Source organism: Delphinus delphis, chromosome 10 (assembly GCF_949987515.2).
Source record: "Delphinus delphis chromosome 10, mDelDel1.2, whole genome shotgun sequence".
Taxonomy (NCBI): domain Eukaryota; kingdom Metazoa; phylum Chordata; class Mammalia; order Artiodactyla; family Delphinidae; genus Delphinus; species Delphinus delphis.
The window spans coordinates 33716637-33737638 of NC_082692.2; the positions used below are offsets into that span (position 1 = coordinate 33716637).

A 21002-nucleotide genomic window follows, 5' to 3' on the forward strand; every position below is an offset into this window, starting at 1 on the left:
TGAGCGCTGCCCCTGGCCCCCAGCCTGGACTCCCAGCTTGCCTTTGGACCCTCCAACAGTCCCTCCCACTGGCTTTCCAGTATCATCTCCCAGTCCTGCAGCCTCTCTGGCCTTCTTGACTCTCCCCTAAATGCCCTAACCCATCCCGCCCCTGCTTTCTCTAGGTGGTTGCCCCGCTTGCCAGGCTCTCCTGCTGAGCCTTATCTTTCCCTCGAGTCTACTACAGTGCCGTATCCTCTCTGAGAAGCCTCCTCTGAACACCTGTGCAGGCCACAGCATGGCGTGATGGAATCACGGATTTCGCCCCTGCCAAGCTCACTTATGTATTTATTGAAGTACCAGACTGTCCCCCTCTGATGTAAGCTCCTCGGTGACATGGGCCACAAGTTTGAATCTTCATCAGCATCGCTGCTGACAGCGTATCAGGAGGCGTGGGCCCGTCTGCGTGCTTCACATCCACGATTCCATTTAATTCTCCCCTCGATCTCCTGAGGAGTCAGGGATTCTGATGACCACTTTATAGATAAGGACACTGCACCACAGTTCACGTGCCGGGGGTCTAGCCCAGTGCCAGAGGAGGTGAGTGTGGGGCGGCAATGACAGCGGTGGGCTGGGCTTCTGCCAGTCCACTGGCTTCTCTGCCCCTGCCTTTCTCTCCTCACTCAGCCCTTTGTTTTCTGCCACGTGAACCTTCCCAAAGCTCCATCTAGGTCTCCCTACAAGCTTAGAACGTTTCTCCTCTCCCCGCTTCCTACCCAAGTTTCCCCCTCCCAGCTGCAGCCTCTCTTCCAGGGAGTCCTCCAGGAGTGCACCGGTCCCCTCACCCCCATGGTGATTGGCATCCAAGACCACATTTTGTTAACAGCTATTATGTGCTGTGGGCCTAATATGCACTAGACATGTTTTGATATGCTGTATAATTAGTCTTCTCAACAAGCCAGCGATGATCGCCCCACCCCAGTCTACAGACGAGGAAACTGAAGCCCAGAGAGGTCAAGACGTTTTCCCAAGGCCACAGAGTCAGCAAGTAGCAGAGGCAGGATCTGAACCCCTGCAGGCCCTGAGTTTTCTCCCCTGCAGTCCCCGGCACTTGGCTGATCACCGTCAGTTTCCCAGCCAGAGAACCAGCTCTCTGAGAGCCGAGTCCCGTGCGCCTCTGGTGTCTGCCCACCCGTGTTCCTGCGTTTGGCCTGCTCCTGAGCCCAGGCGGTGCCCTATGGAGACAGTCTGAGTTCCAGGTCTGAGAGCAGGAAGGGCCCTGACCCCTAGCAGGGGTAGAAGCCTTCTACTCAGGGCCAGGAGCTCCAGAATGCCCGCCCCACCCTGCACCCATCTTGCTAATTTGACCCATCTCCCAAAGGTGGCCAGTGCCCCCTCCCCACACCCCCTCCCCGGCCCCTCTTGGGTAGGACAGAGGGCCTTTCAGCCGTGGCTGCCACCGTGACCCCCTTCTTGGGAGGGGCTGTTTTTCTAAACTTTTGAACCTGAGGTGGAGGCAGACCGCAGGCGTGGAGGGGACCTGGGCCTGTGTGATGGGATGTCACTGTGACTACCGTGTGGTATGTGTCCCTGCCCTGGCTGGCCACAGGATAATTGCAGGCTTTCAAGATGGAAGGGACCTCTTGGTGTAAACGTAGCTAGCTAATTAGCAGCACGTGTGTGTGCGTGTGCGTGTGTGTGTGTGTGTGTGTGTGCGTGTGCGTGCGCGCGCGCACACACCTTGTGACTCTGCACCCACTCCCACCCCTGCCCAGGGGCCTCTTTGCCTTCACTGCTCAGACTCACTCCGTTTTCCAGCAGAAGGCCCCCCAGTACCCCCCTACCAGCCTGATTAGTTTTATAGAGCGTTTCAGCCTTCTTTCTCTGGTTCCCTCTGTCCCTTAGTGACATTCCAAGCCCCAACTTACCTCATTCTACCTAGAGAAGAACAGCATCTGGGGAACTCTGAATTCAGGGCCTGATTCCTGGCTCTGAGGCACTCTGTACCTCAGTTTCCCCTTTGGGAGCCTCCAACAAGGGGTGGGAGGCAAGCCAAAGTGTACAGCGTCGCTAGAAAGCTGAGACTAAGGCACGGAGCCGCTGTCTTCCCTTCCTCCACTGCAAACCAGATTCCTCACTCATAATGCTTCATCTGTTAGCCTCTGAGTCCCTGAGTCTCAGTTTCCTCATCTGTCAAATGGGGATAATAACAACATCTAACTCAGAGCTGTTGTTAGGATTACACAGAATATAGGGCTTCTAGAATAGTGTGTGGTACGCGATAAGAACATTAAATGTTAGTCATTATTGTTACCATTAAAAATCTTTACTGAGTCCATTGTGGCGCGCAGTGTACTAGGCTCCAGAGGCGTCGTCTCTCCAGATCCCGCTCATCTCTCTTCTCCTGTTTCTGCTCAGGGTGCTTCATACGTCACAAGTTGGAGGGGGTCTGGAAGCTCCCCAACAGCAGGAGGAACCCTTTTCTGCCCTAGGTTAGAGACTGCTCTCGGGGACATGGGGTGGTAGGGCCGTGGTTGTCACAGGAAGTTGAGCGCCCTCTCCCCACACCCCCACCTCCCATCCTCCCCTGGACGGCAAGTTTGCCCAAAGAGGAGCAGAAGCTCGGCTTTGTCTGAAGCGCCCTCTGCTGGCCATCGGCGAAGGCCTTGGTCAAGGGCAACGAGTTAAATAGAAGGTTGGGAGAGAGCAGAGCCTTCTGAATGCGAAGGGAAGGGGACTTCTGTCCGATGCACAGCCCACAGTGCCACCTTCTCACCCTCAAAATGCCTGGCTTGGAGTATTTTTTTTTTTTTAACCAGCCTGAGAACAGTTTCCAAAAACAGCTTCTCTCTCCCCTGGTAAATGCTGAAATAGACCAGGGCAAGCAGCCAGCCAGAGCTAACCACCTGCCCCCCAACAGCTGCACAGAACAGGAGGAAGGAGAGCAGCTAGACAGCATGCAGAACTTCCTGACAGCAAAACATGATCGGGGTCGGGATGTGGGAGGTGGTGCTTATTTAGAAGAAGGTAACGAGGTAATGATGGGGAGGAGTGTCCCGCGTGGGATCTGTCAGATCAGAAAGGAAATAATTATGGAGTCTGTACTCAGAAGACGGAGGCCCACAGCAGCCTCCTGTTTCTCAGATCGTAAGACCTTCTTCTCTGCCAACACCTGGGCTAGATCTTCACCCCATGTCCAAATGTACTGACCAGACATTTGCCGGATCCCTGTGGGACGGAATCAAAACAATGGACTCAAGTTTGAAGCAGGAGTTAGATCACTGGAAGGACTGTCCTGGAAGTGAGGCTGGGTGTATCCTTGTCCCTCTAGAGTCTCCCATGTGGGAAGGATGCTCCCAGGGCCAGCCTAGAAAACAAATCTTCTTCCGTGGGTGGAGTAGGGAGTTTGGCAGCCAACACCTCTGGATTTTCTAGAAGGCTGGTGGGTTCCAAGGGGAAGGGGGGGAGGGGAAGCGGCGGCTGCAGTGAAGCTGAGGGTGACTGCTTTATGGCGTTGTAGAGAATGCCGTCGTCCACACCAATTATAGTTCTACCGTACAGAGCCCTGGCGGCCTCCACGGAGGGCAAGGTGGGGCAGATTATTATCAGTGCCACTTGCTCATAGCGTCTGGTGGGCGAGCTGGTGGGTGGAAGGTGGGGATTCTGAGCCCCCAGGCTGAGCTCCCCTGGCCTGACCCAGCCGGGCCCCTCCTGAGATGCCCTCTGAAAGGAGGGACAGGGGATTCACCCTGGGCTCTCCAACAATGTCCAGAGGATTAGAGCAGGGGGAGGAGGCAGGGTGGACAGAAAGTGGGGAGAGTGAGACAGGACACAGACGATGGCTGAAAGGAGTAGGAAAGGCCTGAGACCCATAAGTCAGCGGAGACTCCATCTCCAGCTCCTGCTGGCTCTTTTCTGCTCTACCTCCCTCAAGCTTGGCTTTCGGAAAGTTCCAGCAGTTTGGTGATGTGTGGGGTTACTGATTCCAGTTCTGCTACTTTCTCAACGTCTTCCCCCCTCTCTCCGCACTTCCGCCAAGTACACACACTCCTTCCTGCGCCCTGCTCTGGACGAGGGAGTGTCTGGAAGGTGAACACAGTGCGGGGAGTAGGGGACTGGCCGATAACCCAGTAATGGCACTGGGGTCTGAGGAAGGCGGAGGGGGCTCCCTTGTTGGGGTGGGGCAGCAGATGGGGAGCCAGGACTTAATGTGGGCTGGTGTGGTGATGCCCCCCACCCTACCCCTTTAACAGCCTGCCCCTTTTCCTCCCCCAGCTGTCGGGGTCCAGACTGCATGGGCTAGAATAACCTTTTTCGACCTGAGCCCACCAGTGCTATGACGCTGCACACAGGGGTGGGCGAGCATTTCAATGCCCCACACACACACCTATCCAGGTAGCCCCCAGGAAGACACCGGTGATGGGCCCAGAGGACACCTGGGCATGCGGTCCTGCAGCAGGAACTCTCTCCATCCCCAGAGGAAATCTACTCCCTGATGAAAACATCCAGGCCAGGAACCTGGATTTCAAACCCACGAAGGAACCGGGGCAAGGAGCTGTGACTTTGAGAGAAAACAGGAGAAAGATGGAGAGACCTGGTTTGAAATTTCCGAGAATGCTAAGATGACGGATGGAAAAGGGGGCCAGGAGGAGCAGAGAGGAGCCAGAGCCCTGGCTGGGATGAACGTGGAGGTGTCGGTGCCCGGGGCTCAAGCCCACTCCCGTACTTGCAGGAAGTGCCCCTTCAGGAGCCCCCAGCTGTCCAGAGCCATCCTTGTGCTTTCACGCCCCTGCCCTCCCTCCCCTTGCTGACACACGCAGGGCCCTGTGAATAGAGGACGTTTAATATTTCTGTGCTGGTCAAACAGAACACAGGTGGGGAGTACATAGGGGAGGGGGCGGAGGGCCCCCTGCCTCTTGGGAGGGGTGCCTTGTGAAGGGGTGTATGTGGGGGATTCTTGGGAAATAGTCCAAGGAGTCTTCTCAGCAAAGGGGCCTGGCCTGGGGTGTCATAAGCATCAAATACACCCAGTCCTTGGCCTTAAGTTGGGGTCCCCCATAGGGGGTCTGTGGAGAGTCTCACTTTTCTTCCAGCTCCTTCGCTGGAATCCACACTCCCAGTGTGATGGGGGACTTGGTCCTGGAGAGAGGGGTCTGGAGAGCCCCCAGTAAGCAGCCCAGGGTTGGGAAGAGGGCTCCCGTGCCCACCGCCCAAGGGGCCAAGAACCCCGCGGGGTGCCAAGGGCTGCCCACCTCCTCCCCTCTGCCTGCTTTTCTTCCCCCGGGCCGGGCAAGAGCAGAGGGGAGGTGAGCAGGGCCGCCAACCTCTACTGAGTCCCAGGGTCCTCAGGGTGGGGTGGAGGGAGGCTGGAGAGAGAGGGTCTTGGCCACCAACAGACACTGTAAACTTTGGTTTAAAACAATAACTTAAGTTGGGGAGGGCTTCCAGCCTGGGGCCGGGATGGGAAGCGGGATGAGCAAGGGGTACGGGAGGCGACAAAGGAAAAAGCCAACAAAAAGTTTTGGTTTTTGCTTCCGGCATAAGAAAGGTCTTTGGTCATCTGTGTAACTGGGGGGTGGGGGCGCAGGGAAGGGGTGCTGAGGGCGGGTGAGGGAAGACTGCGACGGGGCACCTGAAGGCTGGGGTGGGAGTCCTGTCGGGTCACAGCAGCCGCCGTGTTCATCCCACCCGCCCCTCAAGCCTGCTTTCAGCCTGGCCTTTCCCGGGACACAGGCAGGTGCTTCCCGCAGTCCTGGCGCCACCTGGGGCCCCAACTCCAGCCTCAAGGGCAGCTCGGCCGCCTTCAGCGGGTCCACCTCTACGAGTGCACCGGGCACAGGCCTCTGTGGAGGAGGTGGGCACCGGGCCACTTTCCTATGCTCCCTGGCCTGGGGGGCAGCACCCAGCAAACGGGAGTGGAGGCCCAGTTCGGCCTGGGGGGGACCTGGAACCAGGCAGCCCTGCTCCCACGGAGCCCCCAGGGCACTCCACTTGTCCCCCCTCGCCAGCTGTGCCTCTTGATCGGGCACAGCTGAGGGGCAGGTTTTTTCTGGAGCTGCTCTGAGACTTTAGCTGCCCCCAACCCAGGCCAGGGCAGGGGTAGGAGCGGGGGGTGAGCTACTTCTTCACAGTAAGGACAAGAAGGTGGAAGGGAGCACAAATTAGGGAAACGGGGGCCTCTGGCCAGAGAGTACTGCCAGAGCAAGATGGGGGGGCCCTGGGTGTGAGAGGGTGGCTCAGCCCCGCCTGCGGGTCTCCATGGCACTGAGGGGCTCTGCGGGGGCGAGCTGGTGGGGGAGGAGGGCCCTGCTGCTGCTGCTGGTGGTTGGGGGGCGGCGGAGGCGGGATTCGGATGTGGGCGGGGGAGTCTGAGGAGGGGTCTGGGCCCTCCGTGTCCTCTGCCAGTCCCAGACCAGGGGTTCTGTGTCCCCTCGGGGGCGGCCGGTCCCTGCCCCCCCCACTCCGAGCGAGCGTCGTCGTAGGTCAGGTCACCTTGGGAGTTGCTGGCCCAGCCCCCCCATCTGAGTCCTGGAAGTGCCTTGAGGTTGGGCGGGGCGAGGAGTCGGGGTAGGTGGGGCCTGGCTTCCGGGGGAGGGAGGGGTCTCACCCCTGCCCTGCCTGCCCCTAGAGGCCCTTAGGACAGTTCCTCTCCCGGCAGCTCCTCCTCCAGGTCCCTGTCTTCTGGAGGCCCCGAGGTGCTGGGGTTAGGGGGCCCCAGGGGGGGTCCCGGCCGCCTGTCTTCCTCCGCCTCAGCTGGCTCCTCTTTCACCTGCACCTGGTGGCTGTGACAGAAGGGATAATGTGGACACCCTGGAGGTCCTCTCCTGCCGGCCCAGCCCAAAATGCATCCAGGATCTGGGGGCGCAGGGATGTGTCCAGAGTTTGCCTCCCCAGGACCCCCTCATCTCTGAGCCGCTGAGGCCTGACGTTTCAGGTCTGGTCTCCCTTCAAAGGAAAGGAGGTCTTGGGATGAACAGAGATTGCCTTTGGTTGGGAAGGAGAGAGGAAGGGAGATGACAGAGGATGGAGAAGGGAGGGAAATAAAGAGTGTAGGGCGGGGAGGGGAGCAATGAGAAGGAAGAGAGGGGCCACCTGCCCTGGGAAGAGAGCTGTGCTGAAGGCGACAAGATGGGGATCCCAGCTGCAGGGGGAGAAGATTCTGCCTTCCTGATGCTTGCGGGGGGCACGGCTGTGGGCTGGGGTCCATGCCATGGGCTCACCTGTACTGGGGTGGGGAGAGGCGAGGGGGGCTGCTGCTGCCGTTGCTGGGCAGCGGCTCCATGGGGGCGCCCATGTCGTCATGGCTGAGAGGCAGGAGGCTGCTGGTGGAGCCAGGGTTCAGCATGCCAGGGCTGTTGAGGAGGGGGAAGCTGCTCTCGGCCAGGGCAGCCTGGAGGGCACAGAGTTGGGGCCTGTCAGCGGGCTCCACCCAGTCAAGTACTGTCCCTTCCCCAGCCCTAGAGAGCCTCCCGTGTGTCCACGGGCTGGCAGATCTCTGGCACCCCCTCCCAAGGCCAGCGCTCCGAAGCTGAGCTGCCTCCCAGCTTTCCTGAGAACCTGGGCCTGACTTCTTCCCTTCCTGGGAGACAGAGGACCCCCACCCCCTGCCCCCGCTGCCACCCCAGATCTGTAAGCCAGGGAAGGGATCACCACTGGCTATGCCAACCTACCCGCTCTGTGCCCCGTCTCTGCCAGGGAGGGTGAGGGAATGTCTCTTCTGAAGACCAGTGTGCTGGAGGGAACGTGAGGGGGTGGGAGGACACTGGGCGGGGACCAGTCCACTACCTGGTAGCTGGCGTTAAGTGCTCCATAACTGAGGCCCGAAATCATGTTCTTCACCAGCGTGGGGCTCCTGGAGGAGAAAGAAGGCAGCGTCTGCTTCATTCATTCGCTTGTTCCTCACTCAGGTCTGGACCCTAACTGAGGGCGTGCTCTATGCCAGGGACTGTCCCATTCATGAATCCTGGGAGGCCAGAGTCGGCTGTGCCCCATCTTATTCAATCCTCCCACTGACCTGGCACATCTGGGACTGAAAGCCCCCTTCACAGGTGAGCTGCCGGGGCTCCTAGGGGCCCTGGAATGTGCCCAGGGTCTCAGGGCTGAGAAGTAGGACCCAGACCCCTCCCAGTGTCTGTCTCCACGTCAGGTGGCCCAGTATTTTCGCTCCAGTCTAGATTTCCCGATGTCTGGCAAGGTCCGAGTGATAACCTCCATAGTCCCCTACTATAAAATCCACTTTCTTGCCATCCTGAATTTTGGGACATCCAATAAGCTGTGTGCTCAGCCTGTCCCCACATGCTCCACACCAAAGGCTTTTCTGCACAAAAGTGATTAGGAGTTGGGTCAGGAAAAGCAATGGCTTAAGGCCATCCTTTCACAGTGACTATCCCCAGTTTAGAGGGTGTCTCAGAGAGGTTAAGGAACTGGCCCGAGGTCACACAGCTGGTGAGAAGCAGAGGTGTAATTCGAACCCAGGTCTTATGATTCCAAGCTGATAAGGGGACAGGAAGATTCCAACCATTGTGCCTGGCACGTGGGGACACTCAGAAGGGAATGGCTTTCCTTTTCGGGTCCCAGCCCTGCCCCAGCACCCACAGCTGTCTGAGGGTAGAGAGGCTCTTGTCTGGGATGAAGGAATCTTTGAGGGGCACAGGCGCCCACAGAGAGCCATCTAACTTGCTTCAGAGGCCCAAGATGCGCAGGCAAGCCCATGTGGGGTGCTCGGTGTGGGGAGGTGGTGGTGCTGGAAGGGAGGCTGAAAGAGGAAACCTCCCCCAGGTTCCTCAGTTTCCACTGGAAGTGCTACATGGTAGAGGTCAGAGACCCAGCTCTGCCAGGAATCTGCTGTGTGACCACCCTCCAGCCCCTTGTCCTCTCTGGGCCTCCTCTCCCTGTAAAATGAAGAGGGGGGGGGGCCTGGAGATCTCACAGACTGGCTCATCCTGCAATAAGATGGGGGAGAGTGGCCCTGGGGATGGCAGCCCCCTCCCCAACGGCCACACTGGCTGCCACCTGCCCACGCCTCGGCTCCGGCCGGGGCTACTTTGGGCTTCTGTCTCTCTCTGGTGCCAGGTTCCCCTCAGCTCCTTCCCTCAGTCAGAAGCAAAAAACAGAAATGCCCTCTTCCTAATCATCTGAGATCCCAGGCTCTCCTGGGCTCCTTCACCCCTTTCCTCCCCCCACCCCCGACCCCACAGTGGGAAGGATCCGGGGCAGAGAGGTACCCTGGAGAGGTCTGGGGGGGTGGGCCCACGTACCCCGTCATCTTTGGTGGTCTCCGCTTCTGGTACTCCCGCTCGTCCACAGTCCACACGGCGCCCTTGACGTTCTCCACGCGCACGAAGCACTTGTGCAGGCTGAGGTTGTGTCGCACTGCATTCTGGGGGCACAGTGACAAGAAGCAGACGCTCAGAGGTGGCCCCTCCTCCACTCGGGGGAGCACAGACAGGAGGGTCCTCAAGTCCCACCTTCCCCAGCAACAAGCCAGGGGAGGGCTGGGCAGGAGAAGATGCCGCTGGAGCCGAGGGAAGACCCCTCTGGGCCCTTAGAGCCAGGGGCTCCGGCATCCTCACCACCGCCAGCCCGTTGTATTGTCTGCTCCCTTCTCCCTGCCACGTGTTGGAAAACTCTTGTCTACCAAGTGAATGATACCTCGTTAGCGATAATCTGTTTTCTCAACATCGTTAGTCCGATGCATGTAGCTGTTAGGGCTTCTGAGCGGCACGAGACCACACTCAGGTCCTGGCACCTCAGTGAGCCTGGGACACCTTACCTCAGGTGCACACAGAGTTCCCATTAAGCCTTTGAAAGTTTTGGGAATAACTCAGGAAGCCTCACTGCAACCTTCCTTGACCTTGGAGCGTGGGAGCCTTGACTTTGGGCCGTGGCTCAGAACAGACGGCTTACTGAGAGCATGAGGTATACAGCAGAGGCCTAATACATACTTGTTAACATAAGGAAGCTGAGAGAAAGGAGAGCCTGGGTTTAGTGACTGTACAGCAGGAAGAGGAGGGACAAGTCACCTTGTCGGTCCCGCCTCCTCCCAGCAGGATAACTTCAGGAATTGAGGTCATCCGGTTTGTAGGACACTTGGGTGGGGGCAGGGGTGCTTGGCCCAATTCCCCCCGCACCCCGGGAACCTGGGCTAGGGCCCTAATCCACCCCACCACCGCCCACCATGTGCCTCGCCCTGTCCCCACGCTCTCCTCTCTCAACTTCACAGCCCCAGCCGTCCCTGTCCCTGTTACCTGTCCCCCCTCAGCCTCCCGCACCTCATCTCCATCCTTGTCTCCTCTTTACATTTCTAAACGGGGAGGAAAGCAGGCTGGGCAGGCAGCCCATGCCCCTGGAGATCGATCCCCTCTCCCTTTCTCCCTTCCAACTCTTGCCACTTGCAACTGGCCCGATTTCATTACCAATTTTAATTTGCCTCTAATTAAATCCTGTGTATTTTTCCGACTCGCTTGCTAATCCACGAGGGAGGCGGGCGGCTGGAGTGGAATCTCTTGGAGCGATAATTACAAAGGGCCTAATCACGCCGGGGCTCCTGCCTTGGAATAAATTTGCCCGCATTACGGGGCTCCGATCCTCTGCTTTGCAAATGAGAATGACCCCAATTTCCGAGGATGGCCTCACTGGGGCTTTTTTCCCTCATTTCGAAGCCTGATTCGTGATGAGAGACTAATTCGTTACGCTGAAACATTAACGGCAATTTAAGGGGTCTGGCAGGGGCTGCGTAAACAAAAGGACAGGCCCACAACATGGGCCCTGGGAGGGGACAGACACGGGGGGAGGGCTGGCGAGTACCATCAGCTTGGCAGATGGCAGCTCTGTCCCCGGATGAACGGCAGCTGGCCTGGCCCACGCCAGCTCCCAACCCTTCTGCCCTGGTCTGAAGTGGACAGCATCCCAGGGTGGGGGCCCAAGAGAGTAAAGGAGGAGGAAGGAAAGGAAGCTGAAATAGTTGAGGAGAAGAGGAGGGACCTCAAGGGGCAGATAAACGGGTCAGAAGTGGGGGTGGAAAAGAAAATAGAATTGGGAGTACACAGGGTGCATTTCCCAAGTGACGTGAATGGAAGCTTGGCGGCAAAAAATCCTGAAGGTCAGAGTGGACCGCAAGCTGAGGTGGATTCTGCTGGGCCACAGGGAGGGCGCAGGCAGTGCCCCCAGTGACAGAAGCAACAGCAGAGCACGGTTAAATGGGAAGGTCACTCAATGAGCTGGCTGCTTGCTGGGACCTAGACTAGGGGAGGGGAGATGGAGGTGAAGACCTGGGAGGGAGACACGCCGCTGAGATGACCAACGCTGGGCCACCAGTCGAAGGTGGTATGAAGGCCCAAGGGGGCTGGGCTACAGGAGAGGTGGCTTCATGATGGTCATCGAGGGGTTTAAGAAAGTCACCTAAACTAGCTCCCGACCTCAAGAAAGGAGAGAAGTAGAGATTGCAGAGGGTGATGCAGTTAAGAGAGAACAAGAAAGGAGGGTAGGTGGATGACAGGCACTCTGCCCCCAAGGAGGAGGTTGTCTAGGGCAGTGAGGCTCCACACTGACTCCCCTAAAGGTAGAGGATTAATATACAATATTAAAGTAAAGATTACATAACAATTGTAATGATCCCTAAAGTTTGTACAGGACTCTTATCATTTACGAAACGTGGTATCCGAACTGGCCTGCAGGTTGGAGACTGAACCAGGTGGTTCCAAGAAGGCCCTGATGGCTCAGAGAGAGGGCAGGACTGTGGTTGGCAGGAAATGACGTCACTCGCAGCCAATCACAGCAGCTGTCCCAGCCTTGCAGCCTCTTTGCCAAGCTTTGGGAATTGGGCACGGGGATACAGAAGGCCACGGAGCAGTCTCTCGTGCTGCACTTAGCACAGAGAAGGCAGAGAAGGCTGGGCCCTGTACAGACCCCACCTTGTCCTGGTCACTGGTAGGGAGGGGGTCCTAGTGACACTTGTTGAAACCTGGTGGGATCGGGGAGGTAGGCTGTTTAACTGCAGCTTCTGCACTGGCCAGCAGAGGGACTCAAGAGCCAGGGATCCAACTCAGGTCCTGAGATGTGGGGGACTCCTTCCCGGGTGTCCGTCCTTTCCCACAGGGCACCCACACTCCCTTCTCCTTCCCCTCACCCCCTCCCACCCTGCTGCACAGAACCTAATATTCTCACCCATCAGACAGCCAGACTCGTGCCCCCCATGCTGGCTCTAGAAAAACAAACTGGCTTAGCGTCCCAGCCCACAACTCTTGTGTCCCATTTTTCTAGGTTCCCTCCCTTGTCTGTTTCTGATCCCCCAGGAAAACTCTTATGGCTGAAGGTGTTAAAATGACTAATTGGATGAAGACAATTATCTTCCTGCTACTGATGGCAGAGCTGGGGAGAGTGTGAGCGTTTGTGTTTGTGCCCCAGTGTATTACAGTCCAGGGTCTCGGTCCACCCACGTGTCCAGGCCTGCGAGCCCCCTCCGTCCACCCATCCTGGGCTTCAGAGCATGCGCCTTTAGCCGAGGACTCTGAACCCTGAGGGTCTCCTGTGAATGTAACCCAGGCCTCCCTACCAGGCTCAGGCACTACCGACTCCCGCAGGCCCTACTTCAGGGGGCTGGGGTTTTTGGGCCCATGGGGGGCGCGCTCCAGAGAGGTGGAGGTGGAGGGGCCCAGGGCCCAGGGCCCAGCCTGGGGCCTGGTGGGGCCACGTCTATAGAACTGCCACCCTGAGGGGACTGTTAGGCAACCTTGGTCTCAAAGGGATCTGGAGATGTCCAAGGCCGCCTGGGGCCCTGGCAAGGAGGAACGGGCATGCCTCACCTTCCAGGTGGCCGTGTTTCTCCGGAAATAGGCGAACATCCTGGTGAACCAGTTATAGATCTCATTCAGGGTCAGCTGCCTGTCGGGGGTTTCCAGGATGGCCTGTGGACAAGGAAGAAGTACAGAGACCCTCAGTCTGGGCCTGCAAGGGCCACAGGCCTGTGTGCTCTGCCCCAGCTCCCCTCAGCCTGGCCCCTAACTCATCTGAGAGCAGAGAAGACCCGCTGCGGAAGCATGTGGACAAGACTGGGGGTGCTTGATGGTCCCGAGAGGGGCAGGCTGGTTACAGCCCAGCCAGAGGCCAAAGGGAACACGAGCCTCGAGGGCCGTGCACTTGTGCGAGGAGCACGTGAACTTCTGCTGCAGGGAAAATGGCTCCAAGGGCCCCTGCCCTAGACTGGGAAGGAGAGCAGTATTCTTGGGAGAAAGAGGTCCGGGGGTGGGGACTGTTTGGAATTTATCCTGGTTTTTGTAAAGGGCACCCTAAACATGAGATGGCATGTGGGTGGGTGGGGGTGTGTGTGTGTGTGTGTGTGTGTGTGTGTGTGTGCGCGCATCTGAGAGAGACAGACAAAAGGAGACAGACTACAAGTGACCATAAGTCTATCATGGGAGTGTGTGTACGTGGAAATGAGGGTATGGATGACACGGGGTGTAAGTGGCATCAACAGTGTGTGTGCTCCCACAGACAGGCCTGCGTGACCAGCAGGAGGGCTCGGCCGAAGCCCATGTGAGGGGCCGTCTGGCTGAGAAGGAAAACGCAGGTGTGAGTGGGAGAGGACAAGTGTGAGATGGAAAGTTACGTTCTCTGGTCCCGGGACCCTGAGGGAGGGGTGCAGACTGTGTGCCTCCCACCCCCACCCCCACCCCCCGGACTCTGTCTACCTTCCCATGCTCACCTGGCGGATGAGGGAGGCGTAGGTGAAGGGGGGCCGGACATCGGCGTTCTTGTAGAACTCATGATTCTGGGCCAGCTCTGGGGGAGACAGGCAGAGGCTGAGGCAGCCAGAAGTGGGGTCCGGCTTGGGGAAAGACACCCCTCCCCACGGCCCTTACCTGAGGAGATGGGGGAGCAGAACTTGTCGCTGGTCCTCCGCCGGGCGGGTCCCCCACTGTGCAGGGAGGCAGAGCCGAGGCCAGGGGGCCGTAGGGGGGTGACAGGGGCAGCGGCCGAGGTGGGGGGGTGTACGAGACCATCCGGGAATGAGTCCGCTGCGGAGACGGTCACCTTGGAGAATGAGGAGGAGCCGGGGACTGGGTTCAGCTGTGAGCAACGGGGAGGATGCTGAGACCAGTGCCGACAGGATGAGGGGTCCCGTGGTGGGGCGGGTTCTTGGAGGGCCGCAGGGAGGGGAGAGTCACTCACTGGCTGACTGAAGGGCTTGGGCTCCGAGGGCCGCATGTGCAGATGGGCCATCATGGCCTGCAGCCGCTCGCTCTCCTTGGCGAGCTGTGGAGAGGCGGGAGGTGAGCAGGGGTTGTGCCTGGTGGCGGGGAGGGGGCGGCGGGGGGCAGTCGGGCCCTCCTCCTCCACATACCAAGCCCGTCACCACCATGCGCCCCCACCCTTGGTACCCCAGCTCCCTCCGTCCCTTGCTCCTGGAAGACCTCGGCTTCTCCCTGCCCCTCTGGCCCCTCACACCCGCAAAGCCAGGACTGGGGGCTGCCTGCTCCATGAAGCCCTCCCCGCTTCTCCAGACTGTGTGTCCCCAGCCTAGACCCCCGCACAGCCGCTGCACTCTGGTGGCCCTTCTTCCCAACAGCACACGCCTTGCCTCCCGATCAAGAGCAGAGGCTGTGGCTGAACAACGCCCAAGTTCAGTGGCACCTGTGTGTGAGGGTGCCCTCACGCACTGAATGGAGAGGCAGGAATGGATGAATGATTCATTCACCCCCATTCATGAATTCAATAGATCTTTTACAACCACCCTCTCACGCAGGGAGCTCTGCGAGGTGCCAGAGGGACACGGGTAAACATTGATCGGCTGCCTGATGGCCTGTCCTGAACAGCCTCCTGAGTATCCCGTGCTGCAGAGTGTAGACTCCGGGGCCAGACTGCCCTGGTTCCAATCCCAGCTCTGCCACCCACTGGCTGAGTGATCAGAGGCAAGTTACTTCACCTCTCTATGCCTCTGTTTTCTCTATCTGTAAATTGGGCATAATAATAGTAGCTACCAACCAGATAAGGTTGTTCAGAGGATCCCTTGAGTCACATAGGTATTTAGTAGAGCACAAGGTAAGGGCTCAGTATGTTAGCTATGCACACCATTTTTGTTGTTTGTGTTAGTATGAGTCCCTGCAGGACCTCGCATCAGAGAGGCCCCCAGCCCTGGTTTCCCCCTCAGAATCTGGCTGCCCTCACCTTACAACCATGGTAACGAGGACCTAGAAAGCATTCGATGACCCTTCCATGAGACCCCCCAAATCCCTCCTGGAAAGTCAGTGCTGTGGGTGAGGCAGGGGTGGGAGCCCCCCACGCCCCTCTCCCGCAGCCGGAGGCCACACCTGGATCTCCAGCTGCTGCACCACCTGCATCTGCACGCGGCACTGCGCTGTGCTCCGGTCGTCCAGGGCGTGCTCCGTGTTGAGGTGTCTTCCGGGGGAGGAGGGGGTGGAGAAGAGAAAGTTGGCCCTGGTTCTGCTGTCACCACCCACCCCAACCCACCCTCTAATCCCGCCCACAGCCTGGAAAGCAGACAGACCAAGAGATACAAAGAAGGGAAAGGGATGGGGAAAAAAACAAAAACAAAAACGGGGCATCGGAGGAAGCCGCCTTCTCGTCAGCCTCCTTTGATGTCTTTGCTAAAACCCCAGCTACAGAGAGATCTAACTGCAAATGAACTAATTAAGTAAACCTCTGACGAAGCGTGAAAACAATTTGTTTGACCCTGATGCTGCGAGGGTCTGGGAGACAGTGGAGTTAATCAGTCAGTGACAGAGTCTGGCACAGCTATGGCAGCTGGCTGCCTGCTGCCAGCCGCCTGTCCGCCAGGCCCGAAGGCCGTCACTAGGCCGTCGCTCTCCGGGGCTGGGGCTGGGGGAAGCCGGGGAGGGCGGTGGGGGAAGTCTTCTCCTCCTCCTTACACCCCCAACCTGCTGGGCTCAGCAGCCTGGGGTTGGGGTGGGGAGGCTGCTGGCCCAGGAAATACAGACCGCAGACGGGGTAGGAGTGACCGGGGAGTTGATGGGGGGCAGAGAAGGAACGAGGCCCCCCACCCCGGGGTGAGGATGGCAGGACAGCTGGTGGCTGAAGGCGCAAGAAGTGACAAGCTGGGTGGCAGGCTGGGGGATGAGGGGCCCTGTTAGGGGAGGCAGGCTGGGGGGCAAAGGAGAGTGGGGCTGACACCTACTTGATAAACTGGCCCAGGTCTTCACACAGGGTCTCACAGCCTGGCCACTTGCACTCTCCGTGTCCGTAGAGGGGGTGGGAGCCGGGCGTCTCCTCGTGGGAGGAGCTGGGAGGGCAGGAGGGAGATGGTGGTCAGGGACCCTGAAGACCCCGGCAGCCCTGGGTCCCGCCCAGCCCCAGCTCCCCTACTGATGACGTTTCTGTCCCTAATACAGGTTCCCCAGAGGGCAGGCACAGTTGTGCGTGCCCCGGGAGAGGCAAACCTGCCCATCCCTGAGCTCCACAACCCCACCCCAGCCTCTACCACAGGTGCCAGCCCTCAGGGTCAAGGCCAGTCCCCGGGGAAGGTCTGCAGCACCTCCTCCCAGCCGGAGCCCCATACCTGTCTCTCCGAGGTGTGAGCACAGTGGGCTGTCCGTTGGGCAGGGTGTGGTGGGAGAGGGGGGGTGAGACTTTGGGGGGGGCGGCGAACGAGGTAGCGGTGGTGGCCGTGCCGGTGAGGTCCAGCCCCTCCTGCTTAACGCTGTCCTCGGCGGGCTGCCCGGGGGCACCCTCGCCCTTCCACAGCTGGGGCAGGTCCGTCGGGCACACGGCTGCGATGGGAGGGAGAGACAGGGGAGGCTGGCCGGGCCCCAGGAATGCACGGGGCCCCCACCTCACGCCCGGGAGCGGGGACAGCGAGGGCGTGGGGCTGGGGCTGGCTGAGGGGCGGGCACTCACCTTGGCCGGGCTGCAGGCTGACCAGCCCCTGTCTCTGCAGGTTGAGCAGGTGCTGTTGCTGCAGCTGTTGCATTTGCAGGAGCTGCTGCTGGAAGGCCAGCTGCTTGTTCCCCAGGGCCTGGTGGGGGGCCCGAGGGGGCGGGCAGAGAGGGGTACCATCAGCCTCAGGCGTGCCATCTGGCCCCCACCCTGCGGCCGCCCCCTCCCAGGGCCTGTCGGCCCCCGGAGCTGTCGTGGTGGTGTCCGCAGCTGCAGCCTCCCTGCTCCCGGCCCAGCTTCCATAGGGCTGCATGCCTCCTCGCAGGAAACACGCACGCACACACACACACACGCACGCACGCACGCGCGCAGACACACACGGCCAGACCCAGACACGCAGCACGACGCCCTCCCCGCTCCCGCCTCCCTCCTTCCGCTGCTTCGGCTCCCGCACCACAGCTGTGCTCGCCTGGGGGGCGCGGGAGGCTCTCATCACAATGATGGATGAGCCTGTCAGACTCCAGGGGCCACTCCCGCCTGGCGGGCACCCTTCCCACATGCCCGGGGTGCCCCCCTTCCGCTCTGAGGAGGGGGCCTTCTCTCCTCCAGCTCCTCTCCTCTCTTGCTTCTTAGATACAGAGAATCAAGGCGTCTGACGGGACTTTCAAAGATCAGCATCGACAGGTCATCAGGACCCAGGCTAGGGAACAGTCACATCACTGCTGCCCAGGTGCCCGCCGCCTGCCCGCACTTGCTCACTCTGCTCTTAGTGGCTCCCTCTCTCCTGCTCTGGCCCTGCTCCCCCCGCCCCCCCACCCCCAGATTCAGTACTTCACACAAGCACTGACAGTCAGTCTGTCAGCAAGCCTTTTCTGAGCCCCAGGAGCTGAGCCTGTCCCGGGCTCTGGAGGCAGGGATGGCTCAGCCCACCTGCCCTGGAGGTGGGGTGGTGGGCTGGCTATTCAGCCTAGAGACAATGCAGAGAAGGAAGCAAAGAGGAGACCTTTGAGGGGGAGGCTGAGGGCGGGAGGGAATGACTGGGGGTCAGCAGGGCAGCCTCCTGGGAAGAGGCAACTCGAACTTGGCTGTGGTTTGGCCAGCAGGAGGGAAGTGCGTGTCTGGGACACGGGGTGGGGGGCACTGCAGGGCCTGGTATGGAAGCTCAGAAGGCACTGTGGCCCAGATGGGGCAGGGGGTGCAGGCTGGGGAGTTCTCTGGAGATGCAGGGCAGGATGTTACAAGAAGCAACAGAAGTTGGGGCAGGGCTGAGGGGAGGGACTGAAAGATTTTCAGAACCAGGCTAGAGGGCTGAGGTGCTGGGTCACTAACAGACAAGCAGGCAGGAAGAGGGCATGACCACGAGGCAGCCGGTCATGAGTGCGGACCATCCAACACTCACATACCCGTCTACGCGTATGTGCTCAGGTAACACAGGGCTCAGCCCTTCTGCTCTCCTAATCCAACAACACAGAGTGAGGAGAGGAGGTCTGAATGGGGTTGAGGGGAGGTGGTGGAATGTGGGCCTCCATCCCCCCATCCGGTCCCCCAGCCTTTCCTGGTTTTTCTACTATCCCCACAAGACCATTCTGTCCTGACCACTTTGGGACTCCCAGCCCCTGGCTAGGAGAGGGCTGGCGCTGCAGGCGAGGGGCGGGGGTCCTTTGAGGGGCACATCCGGCCCTGCCCGAGCCCCTTACCTCTTTGGGTTGCTGCTTCCCAGCCTGCTGCTGCGTGAGGAGTTGTAAGTGGAGCTGCTCTTGCTGCTTCTTGTAATATTCCTGCAGCTGGGGGTCGACAGCAGGGTGGGAGTGGGTTAGCACAGGCGGGGGACTGCTGACCCCAAAGCAACGGCCAACCCTCTCGTGACTGGGCTGCTGTGAAACAGATGGTCCAGCAGGGAGATGTCTGCTCCGAGAGAGGCTCTCCCAGAGCAGAGCCTGGACGGAGAGGGAGCGGAGAGGGGAGAGGGGAGCCTCCCCCTCCCTTGGTGGGTGAGGATGAAGTACCAGCATGTTCTCTGTCCTCCCCTGGGGTTTGGAGATACAGATGGGGCGCTGTGAGGCCGTATGGGGGTGTGTGGGCGAGGCCTGACCTCTGACCCCTCCCCAGCTGTCCTGGAGGAATGCAGGTCAGTCCGGCCGGAGCGGTCTCTCTGGTTTCTGCCACTGCTTTGGCCTTTGGTGATGTTGGTAGTAAACAGGGTGGGAGTGGGGAGGCCAGTGCCTGGAACACCTCACCCTCCTCTCCCTTATCTCCTGGGCGGCCCCGGGGCCAGACTCACCTGCTGCAGCATGAGCGCCTGCTGCTGCTGGAGCAAGGCCTGCAGCTGTGGGGGCGACAGGATCTGCTGCATCTGCTGGGGGGTGAGCATCTGCGGCGACATCATGGCCACCGACACGGGCACCTGTGAGATTCGGCCGCGTCAGCCCCTCACCTCTGCCCCACCCCGGGGAGGGTCCGCGCCCAAGCCCCTGCCCACAGCAGAGCAGAGCAGCTCCGCAGTGAGCTGCCTGGGCTCACATTCTGGCTCTGCCACCTGCTAGCTGTGCGTCTCTGGACAAGTGACTCACCTCCCTTGTTCTTGGTTTTCTCGTCTCTGAAATGGAAGTAGCGATAGCGCCTGCCTCTTAAGGTCATCACGAGGGCTAATGACTTAGTACTTAGAACAGAGCCTGCAAGCGGTTGGACATTATTGCAGGATGTGCTGTCTTTGGTGCACAAAGATTAGACCCCAGCGACACTGGTTAGTAGAACCCATGCTTTGCAGGGTTTCTCCCCCAGTGATGGGGAGGGGCAGCACCTAGCCACTGCTGACTCCAGCTCAGTCTGTTCTGAGAACACGACCCACAAGGTGGGCCTGGCCAGGAGGGCAGCCTGCAGCCATGGATGGGAAGGTTTCAAACTGTAGCCCACATGGCATGAGGACCTGGACTTTGGCCCCTCTCACATGCGTGTCACGTGCTCCAGCACACCTGTCTAGACGGCACACACAGTGACCGGGAGCTGACGCCCAGGGAGCACCGTGACGGCCACCCTGTGTGAGTGTGTACGTGTCATCACCTAACTAGGTCCCAGTGGGGTGGAAAGAACGCCATGCAGAGACGCGGGGAGAGGCGGGCTGCTCCTCCTCGCTCTGCAATGAACTTGCCAAGTGACCTCCAGCCATTCACTGGCTGTCTCTGAGGTGTCAGTTTCCTCCACCATAAAACAGAGATGCCTCCTTCCAGCAGGAACTTGCAGGATTCTCATAGTAGGGCAGCTGTCTGCCCCCTGCCCTGGGTGAGGCCTCTGTAGGAGGCCCAGAGAATCTAGCTACAGGCAAAAGGTTCAGGGAAAAGCAGTATCATCATTCTTTTCCCAGTTCCCACCTCCCCTGAAACCCCTAGCCTGTGCAGTCATAGCCTGGGTGGTCCAAGCTGCAGCACTGTCTTGATGCCCTGTTTTAGCAGGACAGGTGTCCTGACAGGGCGATCGGCCACCCCCGTCGCACTTCAAGCTCCGTGTGCACAAGTCTGTAATCTCCCGTCTCACTCCCCAGCCCCAGCAGAGCTGGCACACGGCAGGCACTCACCAAGTGTGTGCTCCCCCGAGTTGAGTTACCTTCTTGGCAGATCAACCCTGGGGCAGGGAGGGAGGGGTGCCGGTGGGCCAGTCCAGGGGGAGTGTCTTGCAGAGACTTGTCCTGGTCAGGACAGCACAGGTTATGTCCCCAGTGGATTCCTGGGCCCTTTCACCTTCCCCCAGCCCCACAGGCGGGGCAGAAGAGGAGGAGTTGGTTCCATTCAGGATCCCTGGCAGGGGCAAGGCTCAGCCTCAAGCCACCAGTGAGGGCATCCCCAGGCAGGGGAGCAACGGGGGGAAGGGCAGTGGCTCCAAGGACATCGGTAAGTCTCACTGCCCCCACCTCTTCTTGCCCCCCCCTTCACTAGTGGCTGAGCCCCAGCCCTGGGCTCCCCTCCTTTACTGCAGCCATCTCTGTGCAAACATCCCTGGAAGGGGCACCTAGCTTTTTAGCCACGGCCACACCGTGTGAATGAAGGCTCTGAGGGGCCTCTAACGACGAGCCTTAAGCGGCAGCGTTGGGACTCACGTGCAGGTCTGTGTGCTCTGCAGTTCCCTATGTTCCCACATCCCACACCGCCTGTCCCCCCGCCGCTCAGAGCAGGTCTTGA

At 59.6% G+C, this 21002-nt stretch overlaps 1 protein-coding gene across 2 annotated transcripts in view; it reads right to left on the reverse strand.

Moving 5' to 3' along the window:
* Positions 1-4810: 4810 nt before the first annotated feature.
* Positions 4811-21002, reverse strand: part of FOXP4 (forkhead box P4) — a 51025-nt gene continuing 34833 nt past the window's right edge. The window contains exons 4-17 of one of the 2 annotated variants that reach the window (XM_060021842.1): positions 19112-19234; positions 18528-18614; positions 16852-16969; positions 16514-16724; positions 16133-16237; positions 15288-15375; positions 14149-14232; positions 13839-14010; positions 13682-13758; positions 12783-12884; positions 9237-9358; positions 7765-7831; positions 7200-7369; positions 4811-6761 (exon numbers count right to left, since the gene is read on the reverse strand). In XM_060021842.1, the coding sequence (XP_059877825.1) occupies positions 6614-6761; positions 7200-7369; positions 7765-7831; positions 9237-9358; positions 12783-12884; positions 13682-13758; positions 13839-14010; positions 14149-14232; positions 15288-15375; positions 16133-16237; positions 16514-16724; positions 16852-16969; positions 18528-18614; positions 19112-19234 (1674 nt within the window). In that variant the 3' untranslated portion in view covers positions 4811-6613. Of the gene's footprint in view, positions 6762-7199; positions 7370-7764; positions 7832-9236; positions 9359-12782; positions 12885-13681; positions 13759-13838; positions 14047-14148; positions 14233-15287; positions 15376-16132; positions 16238-16513; positions 16725-16851; positions 16970-18527; positions 18615-19111; positions 19235-21002 lie in introns of both variants that reach the window. The other variant, XM_060021841.1, reaches the window with a different exon arrangement.